The 22,633-nt window shown below is 39.8% G+C and overlaps 2 protein-coding genes across 4 annotated transcripts; one reads left to right on the top strand and one right to left on the bottom strand.

Annotated features, from left to right (window-relative positions):
- Nucleotides 1-88: 88 nt before the first annotated feature.
- LOC131885149 (uncharacterized) lies at nt 89-14,372 on the bottom strand. The gene is made up of 15 exons (XM_059233089.1): nt 14,173-14,372; nt 12,938-13,030; nt 12,192-12,226; nt 12,022-12,127; nt 11,885-11,949; nt 11,797-11,814; nt 11,655-11,727; nt 9,392-9,407; nt 8,736-8,776; nt 8,560-8,664; nt 8,148-8,268; nt 7,939-8,060; nt 592-674; nt 407-518; nt 89-332 (listed from the first exon to the last, which is right to left on the bottom strand). Exons 1-15 carry the CDS (start codon nt 14,174-14,176, stop codon nt 229-231), a joined length of 1,098 nt encoding a protein of 365 aa, XP_059089072.1. The 5' UTR covers nt 14,177-14,372; the 3' UTR covers nt 89-228.
- A 3,983-nt stretch (nt 14,373-18,355) lies between these two features.
- Nucleotides 18,356-20,860, top strand: LOC131885588 (uncharacterized). Of its 3 annotated transcripts, none has more exons than XM_059233671.1 (12): nt 18,356-18,520; nt 18,638-18,852; nt 19,132-19,248; nt 19,328-19,411; nt 19,474-19,563; nt 19,640-19,696; nt 19,761-19,847; nt 19,912-19,974; nt 20,036-20,122; nt 20,212-20,385; nt 20,463-20,531; nt 20,722-20,860. In XM_059233671.1, the coding sequence occupies exons 2-12, from the start codon at nt 18,642-18,644 to the stop codon at nt 20,823-20,825; spliced, it is 1,143 nt and encodes a 380-aa protein (XP_059089654.1). In that variant the 5' UTR covers nt 18,356-18,520; nt 18,638-18,641; the 3' UTR covers nt 20,826-20,860. The 3 variants fall into 3 exon arrangements, with proteins under 3 accessions (XP_059089654.1, XP_059089652.1, XP_059089655.1); XM_059233669.1 differs by having other exon boundaries at nt 18,356-18,578; XM_059233672.1 differs by lacking the exon at nt 20,036-20,122 and having other exon boundaries at nt 18,356-18,578.
- The last annotated feature ends 1,773 nt before the right edge of the window (nt 20,861-22,633 follow it).

Below are 22,633 nucleotides of genomic sequence, written 5' to 3'. Positions count from 1 at the left end.
CATCAAATAATTACTCTGCAGGGGAATCATTGGCAAAAACGTAACATTCGTGCTTGAGTCTGAACTGAGAAAGAAAACATACCCAATATTCCTGCTTCGAACAGCATGCACGGGTAACAATATTAGCCATGTTTTATTTCAATAATATAACTGTGATGCACGAAAAAAGTTTAAATTTTAACATTGGCTACCGCGCCATGTTAACACAGATCAAAAGTTGCTTAGAATTTAAGCACATGGAACTTGATTGTAATTCAAGTTGAAGCCGGTTAAATCTGAGAGATCCCCCGCTAAAGTGTTCACTCCCACTTGAAAGTTCGATCCAGGGGAAGCTGAAAGATGAAATGATATGTACATGCACATTTTTAAGGATGGTTCGCTTAAAATTAGTTCTCGATAGCCTTACATGTAACCACACCAGGTATGGTGTTGCCGTTCACCGTATTCAAAATTCCTCCGCAAAACGAGCCAAGATTTGGAGTGGAAAGAGTGATAAAGCTCAAATCGGCGCAAGCAGTCTGTAAAAAGGACAATTTCTGGTCAAAATTTTGCTTTCCTTTCACGAGGTTGGCTCTTATCGTTCTCAATCACCAGTGCTTCTGTTGTGGGGGCAGATAACAGAAAAGGGTCCGGGGTAGTGGCCAAAGATTCACGCACCTGCAGTTGACAGTATCCTAAAAGATGAAAAAGGACATTCACTATCATACCCTTCTTCGAGGCTTGCTGGGGTACCGTATTGGTAGAGCAACCGCTTTCCAATTTGCGAATCCTGGTTCGAACCCAAGGTGAGCCGAGGCAAAGCTTCTTTGCGGTGTTTAAATTACAGCGTAAGTTGCTGCCTTAACAGCTTAAATGGGCGAACCTGCGATCATTCCCGAGGGTAAGGTAATAATTAATGTTGCACGTTTGGTGGCGACAACGGAGCGGGAATATCCCTTAATTGGGACACCCATCATCAGAAGCAAGCCGAGCGAGAGAGTTGTCTTCTGACTCCGAACAAACAAACAAACATACTCTTCTCCACAGGTAACACTCTATTCTAGTATGCAATACATTGTTTTAATTTCAATCTGAAAAAACGCAACATGTCATGGTAACAATTGTTTGTTAGGTTTTTTGATGCTCTTGATAACATAAAATTCTTCGTCATTGCAAAAAAATGCGCCAAATACTTCTATATTCACAAATACTTTACAACACTGTAAAGCTACTTGTTTTTGGTTGCCCTGACGCGTAAAATTCACTTGGGTTCTAAGAATAGAGAAAGCAACTCCTAGAGAGTGCGATGAGTACTAGTCAGGCGGACTAGTTTTCACAACGAACGAATGTCAGCTGACCGGCTGCTAGGGTATAGTTTCTGATTGTAGAGGCGTTGCTTTCCATCAACTAGAGTTCCACTGTCCACTGGTTACCGATTCAGCTGCAGTTAATAAGCACAACAAGCCCAATTTTTACTCTTCTATGTTACTTCTTTTTTGCTCTAAGGTGGGATTATCCTTTCAATCTTTTATTTGGATAGAAATGTTCATAAGTAAAGCGTGTAAAGTTTGTGATTTTTTCAAAGTTCTTAAAATGGTTTTGTGTCCTTTGAGTATTGAAGATAGCCACTTGAAGGCCAAATTATGGATCGGAGGTCACAAATACTTTTTTGAGGCTATTTATTTTCAATGGTTGCCATTTTTGGGGACTTTGATCTCCGCGGAGAAAGCCCAAATCAGTGCTTCCACCTGTGCCTCCACCTGTGCCTGTGCCTGTGCCAGTGTCTTTCAATAAATTTTGCGCTTTTTTCCTCAGTTTGCCGAATATCATGTGAATGGCGCCTTGCGCTTTATGCGTAGAAAATATTACGCCTTTGACATCCGCTCTTAAATTATGTAATTGAACATACTATTTTATGCGAAAAGTGAAAATTGGTGATAAATTGCATTCTTATGCTTTTCTGCAAAATGGAGAGGAGGACAAAAGCACCTTAGATCTTGGCAATTCATGTCTGAAATATGTCTAAACCTTGTCAAAAATCGAGACTGGTTAATGCTCAGAATTCACCCACTTTTATGTGAAATTATGCTTAAAATGGGTGAGTTACATTATTAATTTTTTTCTTGCGGACTTCCTTAACGTTACCGGAATTGGAATCCCAGCAGTTCAAGACGAGAAGAATATTCATTTTATTTGACTTTGATTTATATATATTGTTTGATCGACCAACGAATTGGAATTGGCTGATCTGGCTAATCCTTGAATATAAGGTTGATCAGGAATTTTAGTCAAAAACTTGTCCAGGTCTGACTTAAATCTTGCTACTGGATCAACGCCTACATAAACCCTACGAACATTTGAGGGCAGCAAATTGAACAATGAAGGAGCCCGGGAAAGAAGAGAGTTGGACTTCATTGTTTTAACTAGCCTGGATTCTCGAGGGCTTGAAGGTGCTCTCAAAACGCACATTAAGCCTCTACGGTCACTACAATTGGCCCTAAATCCTGGGTTGGGACAAAGTTCATGAATGCTTTTGAAAACGTACAATATCAGATACCTTTCGTACCTTCTCTGAATACTGTACAATCCTAACCTTTCTAACCTCTCCCAGTGCGAGAGCTCTCTCATATCCTCAATGTTCTTAGAAAAACATGTTTGGACCTGCTCAAGCTTTTGCAAACCTGCTGAACTAATTGGAGCCCAAATGGGAGAGGCATATTCAAGATGCGGCTGAACAATCAACATGTACAAAGTTAGCATCGTGATGCTATCTCTGGACTTAAACGTGGGATATATCCAACCACATGTTTGAAAAGCTTTACCAACTTTCAATTGGATATGTTCATCAATCTTTCGATTATCTTGGAGGACTACACCTAAATCATTCATGGATGAGAGTCGCCAATTTGTCATCTTGTTTTTTTCGGCAACTTTTTGATGCCTTTACTCGCTGAAATACCCGTACCCAGATAGACGTTCATAACGGCAACTTCGACTGGATTAAAACACTGCAAAAAAGCTTGAATTAAGTCAACCTGAGATCAAAACAGTGGTAGCGAAGTGGTCTGCTGTGTCCACAAATGAGCTCTCCTTGAAGGTATAGATTGTTAATATGTTTTGCAAGCTCTTCTAGTTACGGGGGGATGCTGATCTTGCGCTATGAAGGAGACCAGATCCTGAGGTTCCGCTTGAATGAAGTTCAGTTGTTAGAGGGCGCTACTTTCCGTTTCTCAAGAGTCAATTGGCTCAATACCATAATGCTATTTGCTTAGACAAGCAAGTAAAATAGAATAAATTTAATACATGCACAATGCGCTTTGGCTGGGCATGTTGTCTTCAATTTTACTCCATGGAATAACTTCAGCTGTTCATGAACGCGTTCACTTGACAAACCCTATTCAATTGGTCCTAGTCACCTATGGCTTGACATCTTCTAAAATGGAGATACAGATGTTCGCGTTGACCTTTACTCCTTGAACAAAGATCTGGGGTTTAGTCTTGCCATCTGACGCAATCAGGTCAAAGGCCATGATGTTGGCCGGATGTTTGATCCTGAAATGAACCACATCAGGTATGGGCTCAGATAACAAGTATTCGTAATTTATTTTGCAACATTGACGGTTAACACTTTTCTTTGGAGAAGAAAGGAGAAGAGAGGCATTTAGTCAGCTGACGCCTCAAATGGCGGATGTGCCTTTTTCACACCTCCGACAAGAATGTTTTTTTGAAGGTTTAAAGTAGAAAGAATAGTTCCAACTATGATACCAGTGAGTGGGGTCACGCCCACAAACAGTGGCCTCGCCTGAATCTATGATATACCCCGTTCAGTGCAATTCCCATCCTAATCCCTCCTCTTCCCAGATTCCCCGGGCCACGTCTTTTTCAAGACGTGAGCTTCTAGCCCTCGAACCCTCTTCCTCTTCCCAGTCATCCCATCCCTTTCCCCCTCTCAATGGCCATAGTGATCTCTCTTTTCTAGGTCGAATTGAACAACTCGGTGTCGCAAGGAATCAGCATTGGTCGCGGATTAAGGCGAGAGTAGGGAATCAACCGGTGTCGGCCTGCTTTCTCAACTGATGACCTCATCTCGGATCTCACACCCATCCTTCAGAAGATGAAGACATCATTGTGAAAGTCATCATTGGTGGTGACTTCAACATTCGTCCTGACTTGTGTGAATTCCCTGAGTTCGCCCAGATCCTGAGCCAATGAAGAATCACTCTGCAGTCCGACCCGGCAGTACCAACACAAACCTACTCCCGGGTCGCCTCAGAAGATGAAGACATCATTGTCAAAGTCATCATTGGTGGTGACTTCAATATTCGTCCTGACTTGTGTGAATTCCCTGAGTTCGCCCAGATCCTGAGCCAATGGAGAATCACTCTGCAGTCCGACCCGGCAGTACCAACACACACCTACTCCCGGGTCGCCTCTGTACTTGAGCACATTTTCATATCAGAAAACATTCCATCTCCGCCTAGTTTCGTCAATGAGGCCCTGCAGCTATCCAGCAACACCAGGATTTTGACCACTCCAGCTGCAGTGGCCCAAGGCATTTCGCAAGCATTTAAAGAGTCCTCTGGACCCCGAGGTGCAGCCCCTACCATCAAGAGCCGAGGCGTCAAATGCTCGAAAATTCGCGTTTGCCAGTCCATACGAGCCTCTTTGGCTTCCTGCGTAGGGCTTTGTGGAGGGGAGTCAAGATTTGGGCAGCCCAGGGGACAAATCAGTGGTAGAAATCTATTATTCCAACAAACTCCTGCAGTCCCTTGATTGTTTGTGGCCGGTTGAACTTTGAGATGGCCTTGACCTTGGATGGGAGGGGCTTGATGCCGTCTTTGGAAATGCAAAGCCCAAAGAAATCGAGCTTGGAGCGACCGAATTGGCATTTGGCCAGATTGATGACAAGGCCGCCATTTTGAAGGCGTTGCAAGACCTCTCTCACATGCACTAAGAACTCCGTCTTTTGTCTTGCTTGCCACCAGGATGTCGTCCAGGTAGACCCCAAGAGGACGGTGTTCATGAGCTCATGGACACAGGCATCTTTGAGAGAAAGATGCTCAAGCAGAGGAAATTCTTGAGCTGATCACCCAAGAGCGCCAGCATCTCGGCCAGAGCTCCCAGGGTTTCTGGTCTCCAAGTTCGCTGATGTTGAGTAACGCCTGTGCTCGTTCTTGGAGGGAGAGGCCGAATGTGGTGGTGAGGCGTGCTTTGTTTATCTCGTACTTGTCGTTGGTTGGCGGGGTTTTGAGGATGTTCACCGCAGAGACGAAGTGGGTTCATTTTGCCCCGTCTTGAGTGATGCCACAGATGACGAATTGAACATCGGCTTGAATGAACCAGACGTAGGCGCGTGTTGGCCAAAAGGCCGGGAGCTTGAGGCCGACGACGACCAAGCCGTTGTTTAACACTTCATTTTCCGGCATGTTGATTCACGGGTGTCCTGAGGGTCTTGTTCAAATGAAGAATCCTCATACCGGAAAAAGGGAAAATAAACAGCCGCTTCGTTCAAACCGGTTCTTAAGTAATCGAATGAGCGTGAGACCAGTCTAAAATGATTTTAATAATCAGAGGTGCCTTCCAGGGGCGCCACACACTCGAACATCATCAATAAGAGGAGAGTGTAGGATGTTTTGTGGATTTCTCCATAGCATTTGATAAACGGCCCAAAATCAGTTATTCCTCAAACTCCAATTGTGGGGAGTTCTGCGTTCATTCTGTGTCCTGGTGTCCACCATCTTTGCAGGACTCAGATGCTCCATTTGATCTGGTGAGGACTTATCCCCTTGCTACTTCACTTCCATTGGTCTTCCGCAGGGGGATCCCCTATCGCCAATTCCTTTCAATCTGTATGTATCCGACCTGCCCAAAGCACTCACCCACCAAGGCCCCACCATCAACCATTTTCCTATTCAATATATTCAATATGCAGACGACTTGGTTCTCTTGGCTGAATCAGTCGTGGAATTGCTAAATGCCATCAATGTGCTCCACGGTTACTACCAAAAGAACGGCCTTGAAGTCAATACCATCAAGATGAAGGCCATGGTTTTCCACAAAGGTCGTCTGCCTCCCTCCTCCTTCCATATCAACAATAGTCCGATTGAAATCGTCAAGCATTTCAACTATGTCGGTTTCACCTTCTCCACCCAAGCCTCTTTGCCTGAACTCCGCAATAACCAAGGCCAGGGCCAGGATTAGATATATGTGCAATAGACTACCCATCAAGAATCTTCCCTTCTAATAGTTCTTCAACTCTTCCAGACCTACATCATTCCAATTTTCCTCTACGGCCTTCACCTGTGGCTCCCACACTCCGCCCACTCCGCCCTCAAATCTGCCAATGCCACCTTCACCAAGTTCCTCAAACGGTACCTGGCGTGCCCCAATATGCCAACAATGCGCCAACAATGCATGGACACATTTCATATGCGAAACTGAGCCCCTCAATTTTGGGTTGGCATGGTTAGTGTCCAACAGTGTTGGGAACCTGACCTTTCCGGAGATGATGTCCGGACACAAATTGTCCTTCCCGGTCAACGACTTGTTAACAACCTATTGTTCTTGGGCCCAACATCCCTTTGGAGTATTTGCGGTCACGCACCTTTGTCTGGCTCCCGGCCAAATGCCATCAACAACGGGAGCTGACAAAAGATCTGTCAATCAATCTGATCAATCTGGCCCACCCACTCTACTGCAATAACCAAGGTTTTCATCATTTGCCCCTACCCACCTGTTTATGTACTGTCTGCAATTCTACTCTTCACCTTTTTCATGTGCAATGAAAAATACTGGTCATACTTATTGTGATATCACTTTCTAGTCAACTATTTTATTGCTTTTACCGTTTTGACAATTTCCTTTTATGTATTAACAATGCAATGTTTGTATAAGGCTTATAAACCATACTTATCTTTATTTATTTTTACGCCATGACATGACCAAGAGTCGCAACAAAGAATTAGTGTTGTTATTAAAATCATCATGTCTGCTTATGACTTGTGTTTGAAGAGGTTGAATTTGTCACATATGTCAAGTCGTTTCAATCTGGAGGACTGACTGATGATTAGCTGGCGATCAAGGGCACCTCTCAATTTTACCCTGAGATCCTCAACTTCATTCCTCATAAGGGCCCTTATTATTTGCAACGTCACATTGCCCAAAGAAAACGGGAAGAGGCATGGTAGATTGCTAAGTAAACTGCTCTTGCCTTGCTTTAAACGCAATTTCTTTTCCGGACATTATGTGACCCGGGGTCACAAGTTGTAATTAAGATTTTGATAGAATTAGCCAAAAACAGCACAAACTCATTATAAATCAATAAAAGAGGAATCAGGCCAATCAACTCTTTATTTGTTAGAGGCTGACTCACAAAGCGACTGCTGGAGTGCAGAGTGCGTAAGAAGGCTTTTTTATATTGCAGACGTTGTGCTCCTTGGCCAACTTCCGAACTGATGCCAATGGATTTCCCCCGGATCTGACCTTTGACTGCCCTCTTCAAGACCTTTAACCTAATGATGCAAAGTCGGCCCACACCATAATGTTGCTTGGCCATCGCCAGTCTCATCTAGGCGTTTTTTGACACTCTAGACCATACCCTTAGCCATTGACTCCTTCAAGAAGTTCATATTGTCAACTTGACGTTGGACGGCACCGAGGAGATCCCCAAGCTGTTGCTTTTTAGTCCATGTCCGATATTTCTGTGAATTATTCAAAGGTTCTTCTTCAAATTGTTCACAAGACTGTAATTCATTTAAAAAAAGAGTTACAGTTGCCATAGCACTCATATATAAACGAGCCAAAATTTATTTATCTAAAAGGTGTTAGTGTTTGGGCCCACCATGAAGAATGTCGCAGAATCGGAAAGCGGATATTGTGCCACAAAAATTTCAACTTGTTTTCGGGGACGAGAGGATCACAGAAATGAAAGAGTTTATGGCTCATTGCCAGTCGTCTTACCTTCCTCTTGTCGAAAACAGTTGCTATAGTCCATGCTTTGGAGAAGCTGACCTCCGGCATGATTGTAGGATTGGAAGGAACCCCGAACTCCCGTGAAGTATTGAGTACATCCCGCTGGAGCTCTGGAAATGCGCGAGGGGAGATGATTTGACATTTGTATCCTTCTTGGTTATACTGTGTACGAGTTTAGAAGTTTGACATTATCTTACTTGGCCAAGTTATCGCAAGTGAAATAAGTGACTTTGATTTGGTAGCTTCGATTCCCGGTTCCGGTTCCCTTGGCAAAGCTAAGGACTCCGGCACTTCCAGAGGTGCCTGTCTCAAAATACACTATAAAACCAAAGAGTAACAAATAAATTCTAGCTTCTCCGTGATCAGTTTTGATCAAATCTATAATAGATTTCATCTATAATTGGTGCTCTAACGCGGGTAAACATTGGCAAATGTAGAGCATAAAGAATTTGCAATATTCTTCCTCAAAGCTACTTTAATCTTTGGACAGTATTTATCATTCCATTTCGAGCCGAGAAAATTGGACAAGTCGATTTCAACTTTTCGTCTCACTCAACCGAATGAGCTTTTCTGAATCAGAGCCAGCCATTGTAGTTCAGCAATACGTACTATGTTGTCCAGTCAAAGTTCCACAAACCGCAGGCGGAAATGCATTGCTTGATGACGAAAACGGACTGGAAACGGTAATCGCGTCGTTCACTGTACCACACGAGCCTAAGCAATAAATAAAACTGCAATTCAAATGCTGGCTCTTAAATTGTGATTTCGTCGAACATTTGGATTACCTGTCGTAGCCGCTAACGATGTCAAGGAATTGAAGTCTAACCTGGAAAATTTGATTATCTATGAATATATGAATATAAGAGTATTTTACGATGCAAAATTTCGTGCCATCCAGTCCTCAATCTGCAGTCTTATAACTTTTGCCCACAAACTTGAGTATAGATTATCCCATTTCAAAGAAGGTTGACTTCCCTCTTATTCATTCAATCCCAAATTTTCCAAATGGCGAAATAAGACGAGTTCAAATGTTCAAATGGGGTCCAACAGACATTAGTTAGTGAAGTCGTCAAGCAAAGGGTTACAAATCTAATGCAAGGTTGTTTGTCATGGGCTGAGGAGACACTAGGAGTGTGGCCTGAAATGGGCCTAATGGAACAGATAGGCACTAAATAACCAAAAAGTACGACCATTATCTCAACACGTAGGTAAGGACGACAGTTCGGCTCGTTCATACTAAAAATAGGTTCTTGCGGTGAAGAGTGAATCTCTACGTGTTGCGTTGAAAATGTACGACATCTGAGTAATTTTGTTGAATTATGTGAAGTATTTTGCGCTCACTCGAAAACTAGCCGTTCTGTCTGCAGTGCTTGGTTTTTGGATGGGAGTTTAGGCGGCATTACAATTGAGTGACAATGCAGACGAAAATTTCGGTACTTACCTAATCTGACAAAGATCTGAAGCAAAGAGAAGATCTTGTTAGATTCGAACAATATTTTGTCAGCTTTTCTACATTTTACATGACATCCCGAGTTTTATTTTTATGGCCAAATGTTACGCCTTAGTTTGAATTCAAGTTGACTATTATGTTTGAATAGTTGTGTTCAATGGTTAATTTAAAATTCAATTGTAGACACCAAATATGTATACCTCCGTCGTTGAGTTTGAAATATTGGTGCCTCAATGTTTGTCTTTTTGTGGATAAAATTCCAATTGTTTATCAGCAATCAGACAGAAACTCATTATGAAATCTCCGTAAGAACAGAAGTTGGTCCCTGGTCCATCAATGGTTTCGTGAAACCACATTTTAAATTGCGATACTGTAAGATATGCTTTTTTTCGATACTGGACGCCTTCATTTTTCTCCTAATTGACCCTAAAATGAAGCTTAATAAGTCTTCTCGTGCTGTAACAAGAGTACACAAGACTATGTCTGAGTCACGTCAAAACAATCTTAAAACATCAACATGCAATTTCATAGGTGGAGGGCCAATTTTATGGCCACCTCCAATAGTAGTAATTTACCCTTTCTAGAGACTTTGCTTTTACAACACAGTTTAAGAGGTTTTGCGAACACGAAACACTTAATTTCATTTGATGTATAATTCAAGGCTCTTTTAATCCTCATGAAGCTGATATATTTCTCTTTTCTTTGGTGTGCTTGCTTGCCAAACTTAGTCTCTCATGCTTTGAGCCAGCTAAGGCCTAAAGTAATCGAGAGTGAGAAAGAGGTGAAATTAATTGATTCTGAAATGTGTGAATTTAGGTGAAGTAAGATGTCCCATAACATTATATATTGATAATGGAAGTTCAGATCATCAATAGACTAAATATTGCAAATATGATTGAGCTGCTTCCCATACATGATATCTTAAATACTCAACATAATGATTCGAGTGTGGGTCCACTAATACATAATGAACCAAAGTCAGTTTGCATGAATCTAGTTAGACTCTTAAATGTCGATTAGAATTGGCATTAATTAGCCCACATATTGACTGATAAAGTTTGGCAAGCAAAAACACTAAAAAAAAATAACAACTAGATTGGGCTTAAGAGGGTCTTTACTCTGGCATTGACTATTAATTGACCCTCCAAGTTTGAGATTGACTGTTTTTTAAGTTCTATGGCTTTAATATTGTTATGACGTGGCTCAGAGATAGTCTTGACTACATCGTGCATGATCTAACTCTTGTACCAGCACAAAAAGTCTTAATAAGCACCATTTTGGCGTCAATTTGAAGGAAATTGACACCATCTGCTAATGCAAAAATTGATATTTTACCAATTGCAATACAAAATGTTGCAGTACTCTCCTGTAAACCTTCTCATTTAGCAGAGGAAGCACCCTCTGCTTCGTCTAGGTGCGGACAAACAAACGGAAAAACGCGAGAACACGCTCTACGATGCCACATTTGTTAAAGCATACTAGAGCGAATTCTTGTTTTTCACCGTCGTTTGTCCGCAACGAGAGGAGGGAGAGGAAAATGTAAAGAAGGACTATTGGGTATTTCAGCAGGATCAGCAACATTGTAATAGTGTCTGATTTCTAATCCATTTCCTGTTAACTCATTTTTTCCTAAAGAAATGCCCCTACAAGATGGGAACACGGTTGGAGACGCTTTGCAAATTGGATGTTGTCACAATGAGGAATGTTCATAATGCATTGTTTCCACCTCAAACTCATTGACGAGAATGAAAGGAATACAATTTTTTGTACGCCAAATGGAAAACCATTATCAGGAGATGAATTATTTTTGCAGTTTTTTGTAGTTTTAACGCAATATGATGCAAACCTTAGTTTGGTGTCGGGTTAGGTTCTCATATGACATATTTTGATTACTATTGCTAACTCGTCTAGAAGATAAAAATTGAACAAAACTAGAAAAGACTGTAAGGGTGCCTTTTTTCACGATCTTTCATACCTTAACCTTTCATACTTTTTGTTTATATAGTTCGATCACTTCTACCGTCACAAGAAGGCATTAGCCTTTCACATTGAATTGAAAATAAACGTAAAATCCGGGGTGTCCGGATATTAGATGAACCTAATATAAAAGTTTATTAAGTGTGGCACCTCTTTAAACGTCGTCTTCCTCTTTCTTACCATGTAATTAAAATTTGGAATTTACAAAATTTTGAAATTTGAGCAGAATTAATTCCCATTGAGTAAAAAACAAAGCAAAATGAAATGACAATCTTACTGTCACAAATCCGGTTGAAGTTGTAGGTGCAAGTTTCACTAATGGTGGTGTCGGCCGTTGGATATCCGCTATTCTAAAAGTAAAGAATTATCATCAATAAAATCAACTCAAGGAATGACACTCATATACGGCCGTCTCTCACCTGAATATAGGAGCAATTCTAAAAATCAACGACGATCAAGTTAGTAGAATGTTGGATAAGGTTGAAAGAAGAGGCGAGGATGTCTTACTTGAGCAATCGTCTGAGTCGATCCACATGATCCGCTCACAGTAAAAATGCAACAAACACCAAAACCTGAAATTAAAGTGACAAAAGCCTGTGATCAAGGGCCCAAAATACAACAACCCAATAGAGAAGAAACATTACCAGAGGCACAATTTCCCAAGGCAGATCCCCCTTTGGAGCCACATTCGGATGAGGTTAAACACGTTCCAGCCTGATTACTGGAGCCCGTCGATGTGCATGCGTTGTTCTAAAAAAAAAGCCTTAAGAACAAACGATTCACAGCCAAAGACGAACGTTTTCACGACACTCACTCTGAATGAAACAATGTTAAACAAGCTGAATAAACCTAAAAATATGAAAAAAAGATATAATAAATACATAAGTCTTCTATGGTTATGTTGAATTGGGGTTCAAAAATCAAGAGATACAATGGTTTACAACTTACTTTCCCCATACATGCCTTTCAATCCGATTCAAAACAAGGCTCTTCATAAAAATACGTACATTAGACTAGAGAAGAGACATTTGACCAAACGAGAGCAAAATATGTTGAGTGGGGTAAAATATAGAATTAAAAAAGGCATACAAGATTTAGTGGAGTGGAATCGTAGTTATGCTTAAAAATATTTACAAAAAAAAAACAAAAAAGTAATACGTATGTCTCTAACAAACGGCACGAATATAAACCAAAAAGTAGCTTTCACCGGTATCAGCAAATGGTGGTAAAAGTGCCTTTTCAATTTCGTCAAATCATTATTCATTCTCTTATAGTTACCCTTTATATACTTGCATGTGGTAAAAGCGTTTAGAAGCATGACTTTGTTGACCTCAAGGTATGGTATTTGGCTTGCAATATTTCTTTTTTAACGTTTTTCTACCAAAGTAAACCGGGTAATAATTTTGGAGATGATATTGTCAGGTACACAAATTGCTACTGTATTTTTCTAATGCATTTAACTCAAACGGGCATTTCACAAAAAGATACATCCACCTTCAGTTTGATTTTTTTCCATTGAGGTGGACATAAATTTTCAAGTAACCCAATAAACGATCTTACGTTTTTGCCTGGAATTTTCTTTTGTGATGGGTTCCGAGAAAGTTCCACAAGCTAACACCAATAGCGCAAAATACACGGACGAACATGAAGGACCTGGAAGAAAAACAACAATGGAGGATTAAAAATGTTAATAAATTGACGTTGGTAATTTTAGCATCATATATGAAGTGACGGTAGTGCCACTTGTAAGCATGGTTCGCAGGATAATTTATTACCGGGCGGGCGAGATGCATTTGTGGCTCTAGGTTTTTGACATTTTTAACAAGTTCAAGCAATTTTTGCAGCGTTGCCTTTAAAAGAAAAATGATGAGTTTGCACAATAGTCTAGGTATTCCTTAAATCTATTTATAGTCACTTTTAAATTTTTTGTGTGTGCAATGTTTCTTGACTCAAATGTTTTGAAAATGAAAAAAGTCGCAACATAATTAAACAAAAACTTTCAAATGCATGTCTCCTTCGTTTCAAATTATTGCCAAGACTTATAACTGCCTTTTTCCGATGAATTGATATATTTCTATGACGATTATAAATAACAATCTTTCGCTTTTTTTCATGATTTGTTAAAAGCTAAAAATGGTAAACAGTGTTAGTTTAAGCTGCTGAAATGAAATATCTAGTTGTTCAGAATAAAAATTGTCGTTGAATCCATGAAAATTTACAAATTTAACAAGTGTCATATCTCTGGACATTAGAGTATGACTGAAGGATTTCGTTGCAAAATTTGATGACAAACACATCTTTAGAAGTGTTATGTTTATGTCTCAAAAAATAGATGTTGATGAAATTTCAGTTGAAGACAAAACTAAGTGTCGTCATAACATACATTCAGTCTTTGAAAATATGTTTTAAGTGAATTGAAATGCAAGTCCTAAGTCTATGTTGTGTGTGTCATCGCTTGTGGAAATGATTAATAGGTTAATTCATATTTTTTCATTATCATAAAACTGTGAAAAGTAAAAGAAAGTTTAAGCAGGATTATTGATTTTTTTGTCATCCAAGAGGGTTTTGCTAACCTTACCCGCTAGGGCACGACTCATCACTTCAAGGGCAGAACAAATTACATCGAGCAATGAGTTATCTTCAAATGGATAGAGACATTAATAATATGAACGAGAATGACGTTTTCAAACTAATCCCTAATCGTGAATAGAGCAATGTGTGTTTCTTGGAAATTTAATCAAAGTTCGAGTCAGAAACTTACCCGAGTTATTTGATCTGAATCTGAATAAACTTACCCATGTTGCTCCGATATATTTCAGTGGCAAGCACAATAATGACTGACCATCTTTATAATATGTATTATTGCTTCTTCGGACAGACCTTTGGTTAGTTTCCCTAACAGGCGTCATCGAGGCGAAACCCCGTTCAGAAATGGAGCGAGGGTGTGGAAAACGCTTGCCAAGACAGAGACAGACGAGTCGCGAGGCCCACAAACTCCGCCCAGTAAATGCGAGAATGAAAGTGAGGTTTGAAAAGTAGAAATCTTATTGGCTCACACCTTCCATTTGGGCTCGGCCGTGAGCAGATTCCTCGGGGCCGACGTCGCCCTTTGGTGAGAGACCTGTTACCAGTTCTCATGTAAAAATGTACCAAGTGTTCACCAATAAATACAAGGTATCTAATAGTGATTGAGAGAAAATCAAGTTCTGAACACAATATCTTTTAAATACCTCATCAAAGCAATGTAATAGCAATCAAATCAATCAATTAATTATGAATAGAGGGCAGACTTGAAATTGATTTGCACGTAGAGCAGCAATTCGTTAGGGTTTTTTATAACCGGTTTTCTTCTTGCATTAGTTCAGACCATCCAGGCTTACTTACACCAATTACTCGCTTGTAACCCTCTTTGATATCTGTTCAAAGTGCAAATCACTTTCAAATCCAATCTCTAGTTATGAATCCTAAACTCAATTCACTCTGACCATTTTGAATTCTTACCAATTCAAATTCATAGTAAATATTGAGTAACTTTTGAGAATTATGAAAGATGTTTGAGTAATGACATTGAGGATAACGATCATAATGTTGCACTATTCTGAGTTAAAATCAGTTTGAAACGCCAATTTTGCATCACTGGCATTGGCAAGCAAGTTTGTTTGCTGGTACCAGCGCTTGCCTAAGTGTCCGAACTATCATGGATTGAGTGAGTTAAGGTCGGCCATTGCTGAAAATGGACACCTTGGTTCAAATGGCTGGTGAGGATGATGTTGTTCATGAAGCATTTTCTTTTTGGCAAACAATCTTTGAACATGTTCTAACCGATAAGTGATGGACGATATGGCCAACAATGTTAATGAAATGGCTAATTATTTACCGAATTTTTTGTCCTGCAGACGCACCCTAAGTTTCTTATGCCGTTGGACACTTTCGGAGAGGGGTGGACAAAATAGCCCAAAAATGGAATTTCCACCCTGACTCTCATGCACAAATGGCTCCAACGTGGCTAGAAGGGATTGCTAAAGTCGTTTTTAATTTAAATCTTCCACAAACCTGTCTTGAAACAAAATGTGATAATGAAGTTTGTAAACAATTTGAAGTTTCTAAACAATTTGAAGTTTGTAAACAATTTGTACAAATCCAATTTTAACACGAAAAATCGGATAATGCATTTTGAAATGAATCTTTTGCTTCGACAAAAAGTGATGATTAGAGTCGGACCAAAAATGTTTTATATAAAAATATTTCTCACATTTTTGGGATTTGGGGGCCCTTTTCTTCCTATGATGATGCGTAACAAAGTGGAAGATGGCTTCTGAGAACAAGGATTTTATTCAGTTGGGGATCAAATAGGACACAAATGTTATCCTTAATTGAGCAAAAGTGCTAAGTGCAATAACAATAGACTTTCGAATAAAGCAATTGTTTACTGTACCATAAAATTGGAATCACTTTAAAAGTGTACCTAATGTCAAGGACTACAATAAAGAAGATTTAATTTTTTGTCAATAATGTAAAAAAACTCAATAGATCACCCAGTATATGCAATTGTTTTAGAAATTGGCAACAGAAAAAGGCAATAAACAGAACTAGCAATAACCTTTTGGCCCTGGTAACAACGTTTTTGCAATTCTGTGCCTTTTTTCGTTCGTTTGTTCGACTTTTTCGCACTTGCTTTTTTTGTATCCTTTCAACTTTTTCGCATATTTTCCTACTTTTTCTCATTTTTTCCCAACCAACAAAAAAAATCGGCCAAAATGGCGTCTGGTCTTTTTTTCCAAGGTCTGCTAATCAGGAGCCAGCATGGACATGGCAAGAATCTGCTTCTTAGTGATAGCTGGTTCAATTGCCGGTGACTGAAGATATTATATTGTAATATTCCTTTTCATCTATGTGTTGCTCGATATGGATGGCAAAAATAGCCCTCCCCCATCGGACGTGTTGGTGCCTATGTTTTGAAAAGTTTATTCCCAAACTTTTGTGTGAATTTGTTTCATTGTGCAAATTTTCTGTCAATCAAGACCATATCTTTCTGCAAGTTTTGGCCGGCCCTAGTTGTTATGATAGGAAAAATAAACGGGACAGAAACAACAAACCGAAACATTTTTGGTTAAAATGAAATCAACATATTTGGGCTGTTTTAAGCAACATATAAATGAAATATTTGGGCCAAAAATCCAACATATTTTATCGGAGCCTAGTGATGATTCTCTTGTATTTATTTCGATCTTTATTTTGATAACTTTTCTGCCCACTTGATTGCTAGATTATCTCATTATAACTATCGTTTTAAAGACTGTCCGGTTTGCTTCTAGGGTGCTATGATTCTGAGACGCTTACGAATTATCCTGATATTTGAAGTTTTAATGAGTGTCGACACCTATGGCCCCTGTTACGTTAATCCAAAAGCCAAAAGCAATATGTTAAAGAATCAAGGGTACATTTTGGGCTTGAAAACTATTGAAATTGTTTCATAATCAGATACAAGAACTCTTTTCACTTATTTATTCATTACGTCTACTTTACGAAAAGATTGGAAGCCAAGTGTGTGAAATGTAAGTATCATTGGGGTAAAATGGTAAGCGTGTGGATGGGTCAGTGGACAGTTAAGGAATGATGAGGTGGCAAAGAAATGGAGTAAATAACCGGTCATGCAAGAACGGAACAATCCAATTGAACTAACTCAACCTGCAACTTTTGATCATTAAACTTTACCTAATGTAATTTTTTGCCAGATGTATGCGTCAAATAGCACTTTGTTGCTTAGAATACGAGTGGGAACCATATCCTTGGCTTTTAGTGTGATTGCAGTTCTGTACAACCATGGACCCTACGAGGCGCTATTTGACGAACATAGAAGACAATGTCAAATAATTTGTTACCAAATTCCTACCTTGATATTCGAGATGTTCATAATGCTATAGCAATCTGGATATTCCCTCACTATAGATTAAACAGGTGAGTCAATGATACTCACAATCAGGGATTTGAAGAAAAGTTGACTGGGTACAATTAGATCACCTCAAGAGTTTCACGTATAAGTGTAAACGCCTCTGTCTTCCATNAATAACGGTATCAAGTCACGGTGGGAGCCACTCCCAAGTCCCAAAATAACGGTCTGAGATCTCATTTGAGAAACACACCCACGTCTTGAAATAACAGTATCAAGTCACGGTGGGAGCCACTCCCAAGTCCCGAAATAACGGTCTGAGATCAAATTTGAAAAACACACCCACGTCCCGAAATAACGAAAAAATCTTGACATATTCGAGTTTTGGCCAAGCAAGTAAATTTAAGATATTTCGTCGTATTTTGTATCGTAAAATACTAATCATGATTGGAAATGAAATTTTAATCAACGTAATTTTCTCATTTGCTTGCAAAAGCTATGTTTATTGGTACAGGTAAGTTACTTTTGTTTCAAATGCATTGTCGAGATTTAAAACCTTATTGCCATGTTTCCTCGGAGTTCTCTTTTGTTCGCTTGACACATTTACAATAAGTATTCGGATTTTCTCCCTCTTCCCCATTTCTTACATCATTTTTTGGTTTGATTTACACCCTTTACTTTAGGTATAGTATATGAATATTAATATATTGGGTGGATCCGATTGATAATGATAATAATGATGACCAAAACCCAGTTCAATCAACAAGCTCTAACAAGTATCTGAGGATAATTAATGGCAAATTTGAGGAGCCCATCCAATCGAAAGTGATTCCGGCTTTCCTAGCTTGAAGCTGACTCTACCGAAAATTCAAATCCAGGGACGCGTTTACCATGAAAACACTTTTCAAAACCATAGTCTTGTCAAAGCTCGAATGTGCTTCCCCAATATGAGCCTTAACGTCCGCAGAGGGATTATCCATTGAAGGCATGTCTAATTTGAGATCTTGGGTAAGATTTCAGACCTCGGGATTATAAAGTGTCCAGAGTAGGTACGAACGTTATGTCTTCAAATGTCTTCAATGTTAATCCTCAGTGTTAATTTGATTTACGTGTACTTAGCCTTCAGTATTGGCAATATTTCCTGGAATTGCTCTTCAAGTTTCCAGGTTAGTGCGTTCCTTCATGAAAAAGTGTTATTTGTTTGAAATTTGAAGATATTCATTTGGATCAAAGTTCATTATTGTAAGTGAATGGTGAGTGGACTTCGCTGAATTCTTTGTTTAAGTCAATTTTTGCCATGGATACAGTCGGGTAAGTAAAGTATGATGAAGTAGATATCAAAATTAAGTTACAAATTCATCCCAATCTAGGGTAATGAAGAGATATTGGGCTGCATATTTTCCTACGGATGACACGTTTGCCAGGATTGATAGTAGAAAAAATACGGAGAAGATAAGACGGTTAGGTTCCAAAGAAATCCAGGTCGCTTTTGACGGCGTATGGTTCACCGGAGAAATTGTGGAAGGATTTGATTCTGCGGTTGCTTGTGATAAGTTCCTTAACGAGCCAGTTCCTGATCTCTTGGGTAAGAATATAAATTTAGAATGATAATAGCTGGCTAAGAACGGTTAAAGAAATCTTTTATTTGCATGAAAGTAAGAAGTTTGATTGAGATTTAATGCCACATCAAGAATCCTTAGAATGGTATTTGATTTCGAATGTTGAATAGACTGAGGGAAATCCCATGCAATGCTTTTCCGAATGAAGCAAAAGGAACATAGTCTGTTCCATATTCACGCTCGCGTCATTCTACAAAATTGTTCGTTACTTTTTGTCATATGAATTTATTTCAATTTTTCGTTAGGAGGTCCTCCAACTCCAAGAAAGCGGAAAAGCTTGGCGAATCAATCTGAAGTAGAAGAATCGTCCATTATTATTAGCCCAATTCTCGACAAACTAATTGACAAGTGTACAAGCCAAGGTATTTTGCTTGCAACATTTTGTTTCTTATATTGGAGTTACTTATCAATATGGTGCTCTTCTTTTTTTCGCAACAAAAGTGGGCCATCCTTGCCCATTTGACAATCCAGCTCTGGACCATAAAGCAAAGAGAAATCTGGATAGAGAGTCATTTCTCACCAAAGGTATGTAGCGAACAAAAATTGGATGCATTCAGCCAAAACAAATTTGTCCTTAATTTCCCAAGATAAACAATCGGCCATGGGTCAAAGAATTGAAAATCAACCTCACATCCTACATGAGCATGAGGCGGACAATTGTTCCAAGATAATAAGTGGTAAATATTAAACAGCTTTTATAGTATACTGAACACCATCAACTTCCTGTTCGATTTGATTTAACCCAATAAGCAGAATTGGTGCCAGTTCCATCGACTTCGTCAGGAAAACGAGCGTACCGCCCTTGGAAAGGTAACTGTTTCCTAGGCTCATAATTGCCAATAGTTTCAAATTCGACCTCTTTCTAACCATCTAGCTCTCATTCAACGTAGCGAAGAGTCGTCTTCGTCAACAGAGGAAAATATTCATGTTACTTCTCCCGAAGCAAACAAAGATCAGGAAGGTACGTGCTTCAATTGATGTACGAGTTTTTCATAAACAAAAGTCCGTTTCGATCTACGTTGCAGGAAACGAGGATGAACCAGTTCCATCGACTTCGTCAGGTAAACGAGGGTACCGCCCGTGGAAAGGTGTGTTCATATCAATCATTTTCGTAGTTCATAAGACTTCTAATTGCTCGAATAATTTTAGTTAAAATTCCTCGCCAAAAAAGGGCTCGCTCAACTCCCATGTTTTTTTCTGAATTGGACGAATCTGATAACTCGTCAAACTATGACGGTACGTTTTTCAGCCGATGGTTTTCGTTATTACCAACATAAGTTGCAAACATTACAAAAAGCATATTTCTATTTCAATCTGCATTTTAGAAAGCCAAGATGAACCACCTCCATCGACTTTATCTGGAAAACGAGGACGAGCCCCTTGCAAAGATGATCGTTTAGTCAAAATTCGACTGCAAGAAGTTGCTACAGCATCCGAGGAACATATTTCTGGGACGTCATCTGATATGGAAGAGTCCGACGACTCTTCAATTCAGGAAGGTACACATATTGCACTCCGCTTTCTTCAGAGTCGAGCATTCTTGATTGGAAGAAATGTCTTCAATATTTGGTTTCAGATACCGAAAGTGTAACGTACATCAACCCACCGCCCAGAACAAGGCAACCTGGTTTCTCAGACACATATCTATCTTGGTTGATGGGATCACTCCCATCCAGCTCTCCAGGCAACATTGTAATCAAGCCTTGTGAGAAGAAAGAAGGTGGCACGAACTATGTCAAGACTCAGTATTGTCCATTTTGTCTCAAGGGATTTTCAAAGGTAATGAGGCACATTGAGACTGTTCATGGTAATGAAGCATCGGTTCAAGCTTTTTCGAAAGCCAAAGGACAGGATCGGACTGAGCAAGGCAAAATGCTTCGCCATGCTGGAAACTTCAATCAAAACATCAAAGTCCTTCAAGCTGATTCAGGGGTTTTAGTTGTTGTTAAACGACCAAAACGGGCTAGCCAAGGGAAGTATTTTCCATGTAGAACCTGCCTGGGTTTCTACTATCAATCAGAATTGTGGCGTCACATGAGGCAATGTGGGAACAAGGTTGGCAAACCGACGAATCCAATTATGGAGAGCAGGGCATTGCTGATCTGTGCGGTGGAGGAGAACGAAGCCCTCACTAGCATTCAATCATTGCTCGAAACAATGCGTAATGATCCCATTTACGATATTATAATCAAAGATGACATACTCATCTTGTACGGGCAATATTTGAAATTAAAACATCAAGAGGACCAAAACCCTACAGCCCATATCAAGCAAAAGCTCAGGCATGTCGCACGGTTTATGGAGCGCTTCAACGAAACCATGGCAGACTGGGTCCCATTAAAAAACATCATCGATCCTGGACATTTTGACCTAATCGTAAAGGTTACAAAACAATTTGCATTTGATCGGTCGGCCGTGAGCTTGCCCTTAAAGATAGGGCATGCCTTGAAAAAATGTTGTGCCATTCTTCGGGGCCAATCCATTCGCAAAATGGACCATTCATTAAGAGAGAGGACAGAAGCCTTCGATATTCTCTATTGTTCGGAATGGGGTGATCGCGTAGCCCGCCAGAGCCTTACAAAATTGAAGAATGACAAGCTGAACAAAAAAGACGAAATTCCCGTGACTGACGACATAGTGAAACTATCAAGGCATCTAAAAGAAACCATAAGTGAAGTTGTCTTAAGTGAACTGGATGGTAAATCATGGCGAGGTTTGAGTGAGATGGTGCTCGCCCGATTGATTCTTTTCAATAAGAGGAGGGGAGGTGAAGCCGCCTCTTTGAAAGTGGATGACTACAACGAGGTCCGACATGGTACCACCCAGTTGGACGAAGAGATATCCAAATCATTGACCCCGATTGAATTGAAACTGGCAGAACGCCATCTTCTCGTAAAAGTGGTGGGAAAGAGAGGAAGACATGTGCCTCTACTAATGCCAGACGATTGCGTCGAGGCCGTGGACAAACTCATCACTTCTCGAGTAGTCGCCGGAGTTCCAGAAACGAATTCTTTTCTGTTTGCCACGCCCCAAAAATTATCCCATCTCGAACCCTGCTCAGTATTGAAAAAGTGCGCTAAAAACGTCGAACTTCAAAAGCCAGATTTAATCACCAGCACTAAGCTCCGCAAATACTTAGCTACTGCGTGCCAAATTATGAGCTTGCCAGAGGAAGAAATGGGATGGCTAGCCACTCATTTAGGCCACGACATTGGAGTACATCGTCAATTCTACCGAAAGCAATCCGATATGATAGAACTATGCAAGATTTCTAAGCTCTTGATTGCCACTGAAGAGGGGGAAATCCATAAACATAAAGGGAAAACTTTGTCGGACTTATAAGTTATAAATCGATCCATAGTTGTGTTTGTCATGCCATGAAACTTGTTGTTAGATTATGCCAATCTAAAAAAATCATTCGAGTAGAAAAAATATCATAAATGTCTCGGTTTAATTTTGAGTTTGGCGAGTCAACTGTATTCGCGACATATCTTTCATTGGACTATTGGTAGACTTACAGATTTATATGATGACGTTTGTTTCCTACTACGGTGTCTTCTCAATGGAAGGTGTGGGTTAGGACCAATTATATTATGAAGGGATAGGCCTTCGAAAGTTTAATCTAACGATGATAATACATTTAGAGTTATATTGTGCTAGAGTACGAAACACATGAACAAGAAAAGGAACGCTGAAGTTGATTAATTCAATTTCAGGTCAAATCGAGTCTAAGCTTTGCGTTCATTT

This window comes from Tigriopus californicus, chromosome 8, assembly GCF_007210705.1.
Source record: "Tigriopus californicus strain San Diego chromosome 8, Tcal_SD_v2.1, whole genome shotgun sequence".
Lineage (NCBI taxonomy): Eukaryota > Metazoa > Arthropoda > Copepoda > Harpacticoida > Harpacticidae > Tigriopus > Tigriopus californicus.
The sequence above is the reverse complement of the archived record's forward strand: the minus strand, read 5'-3'. Positions and strand labels throughout refer to the sequence as shown.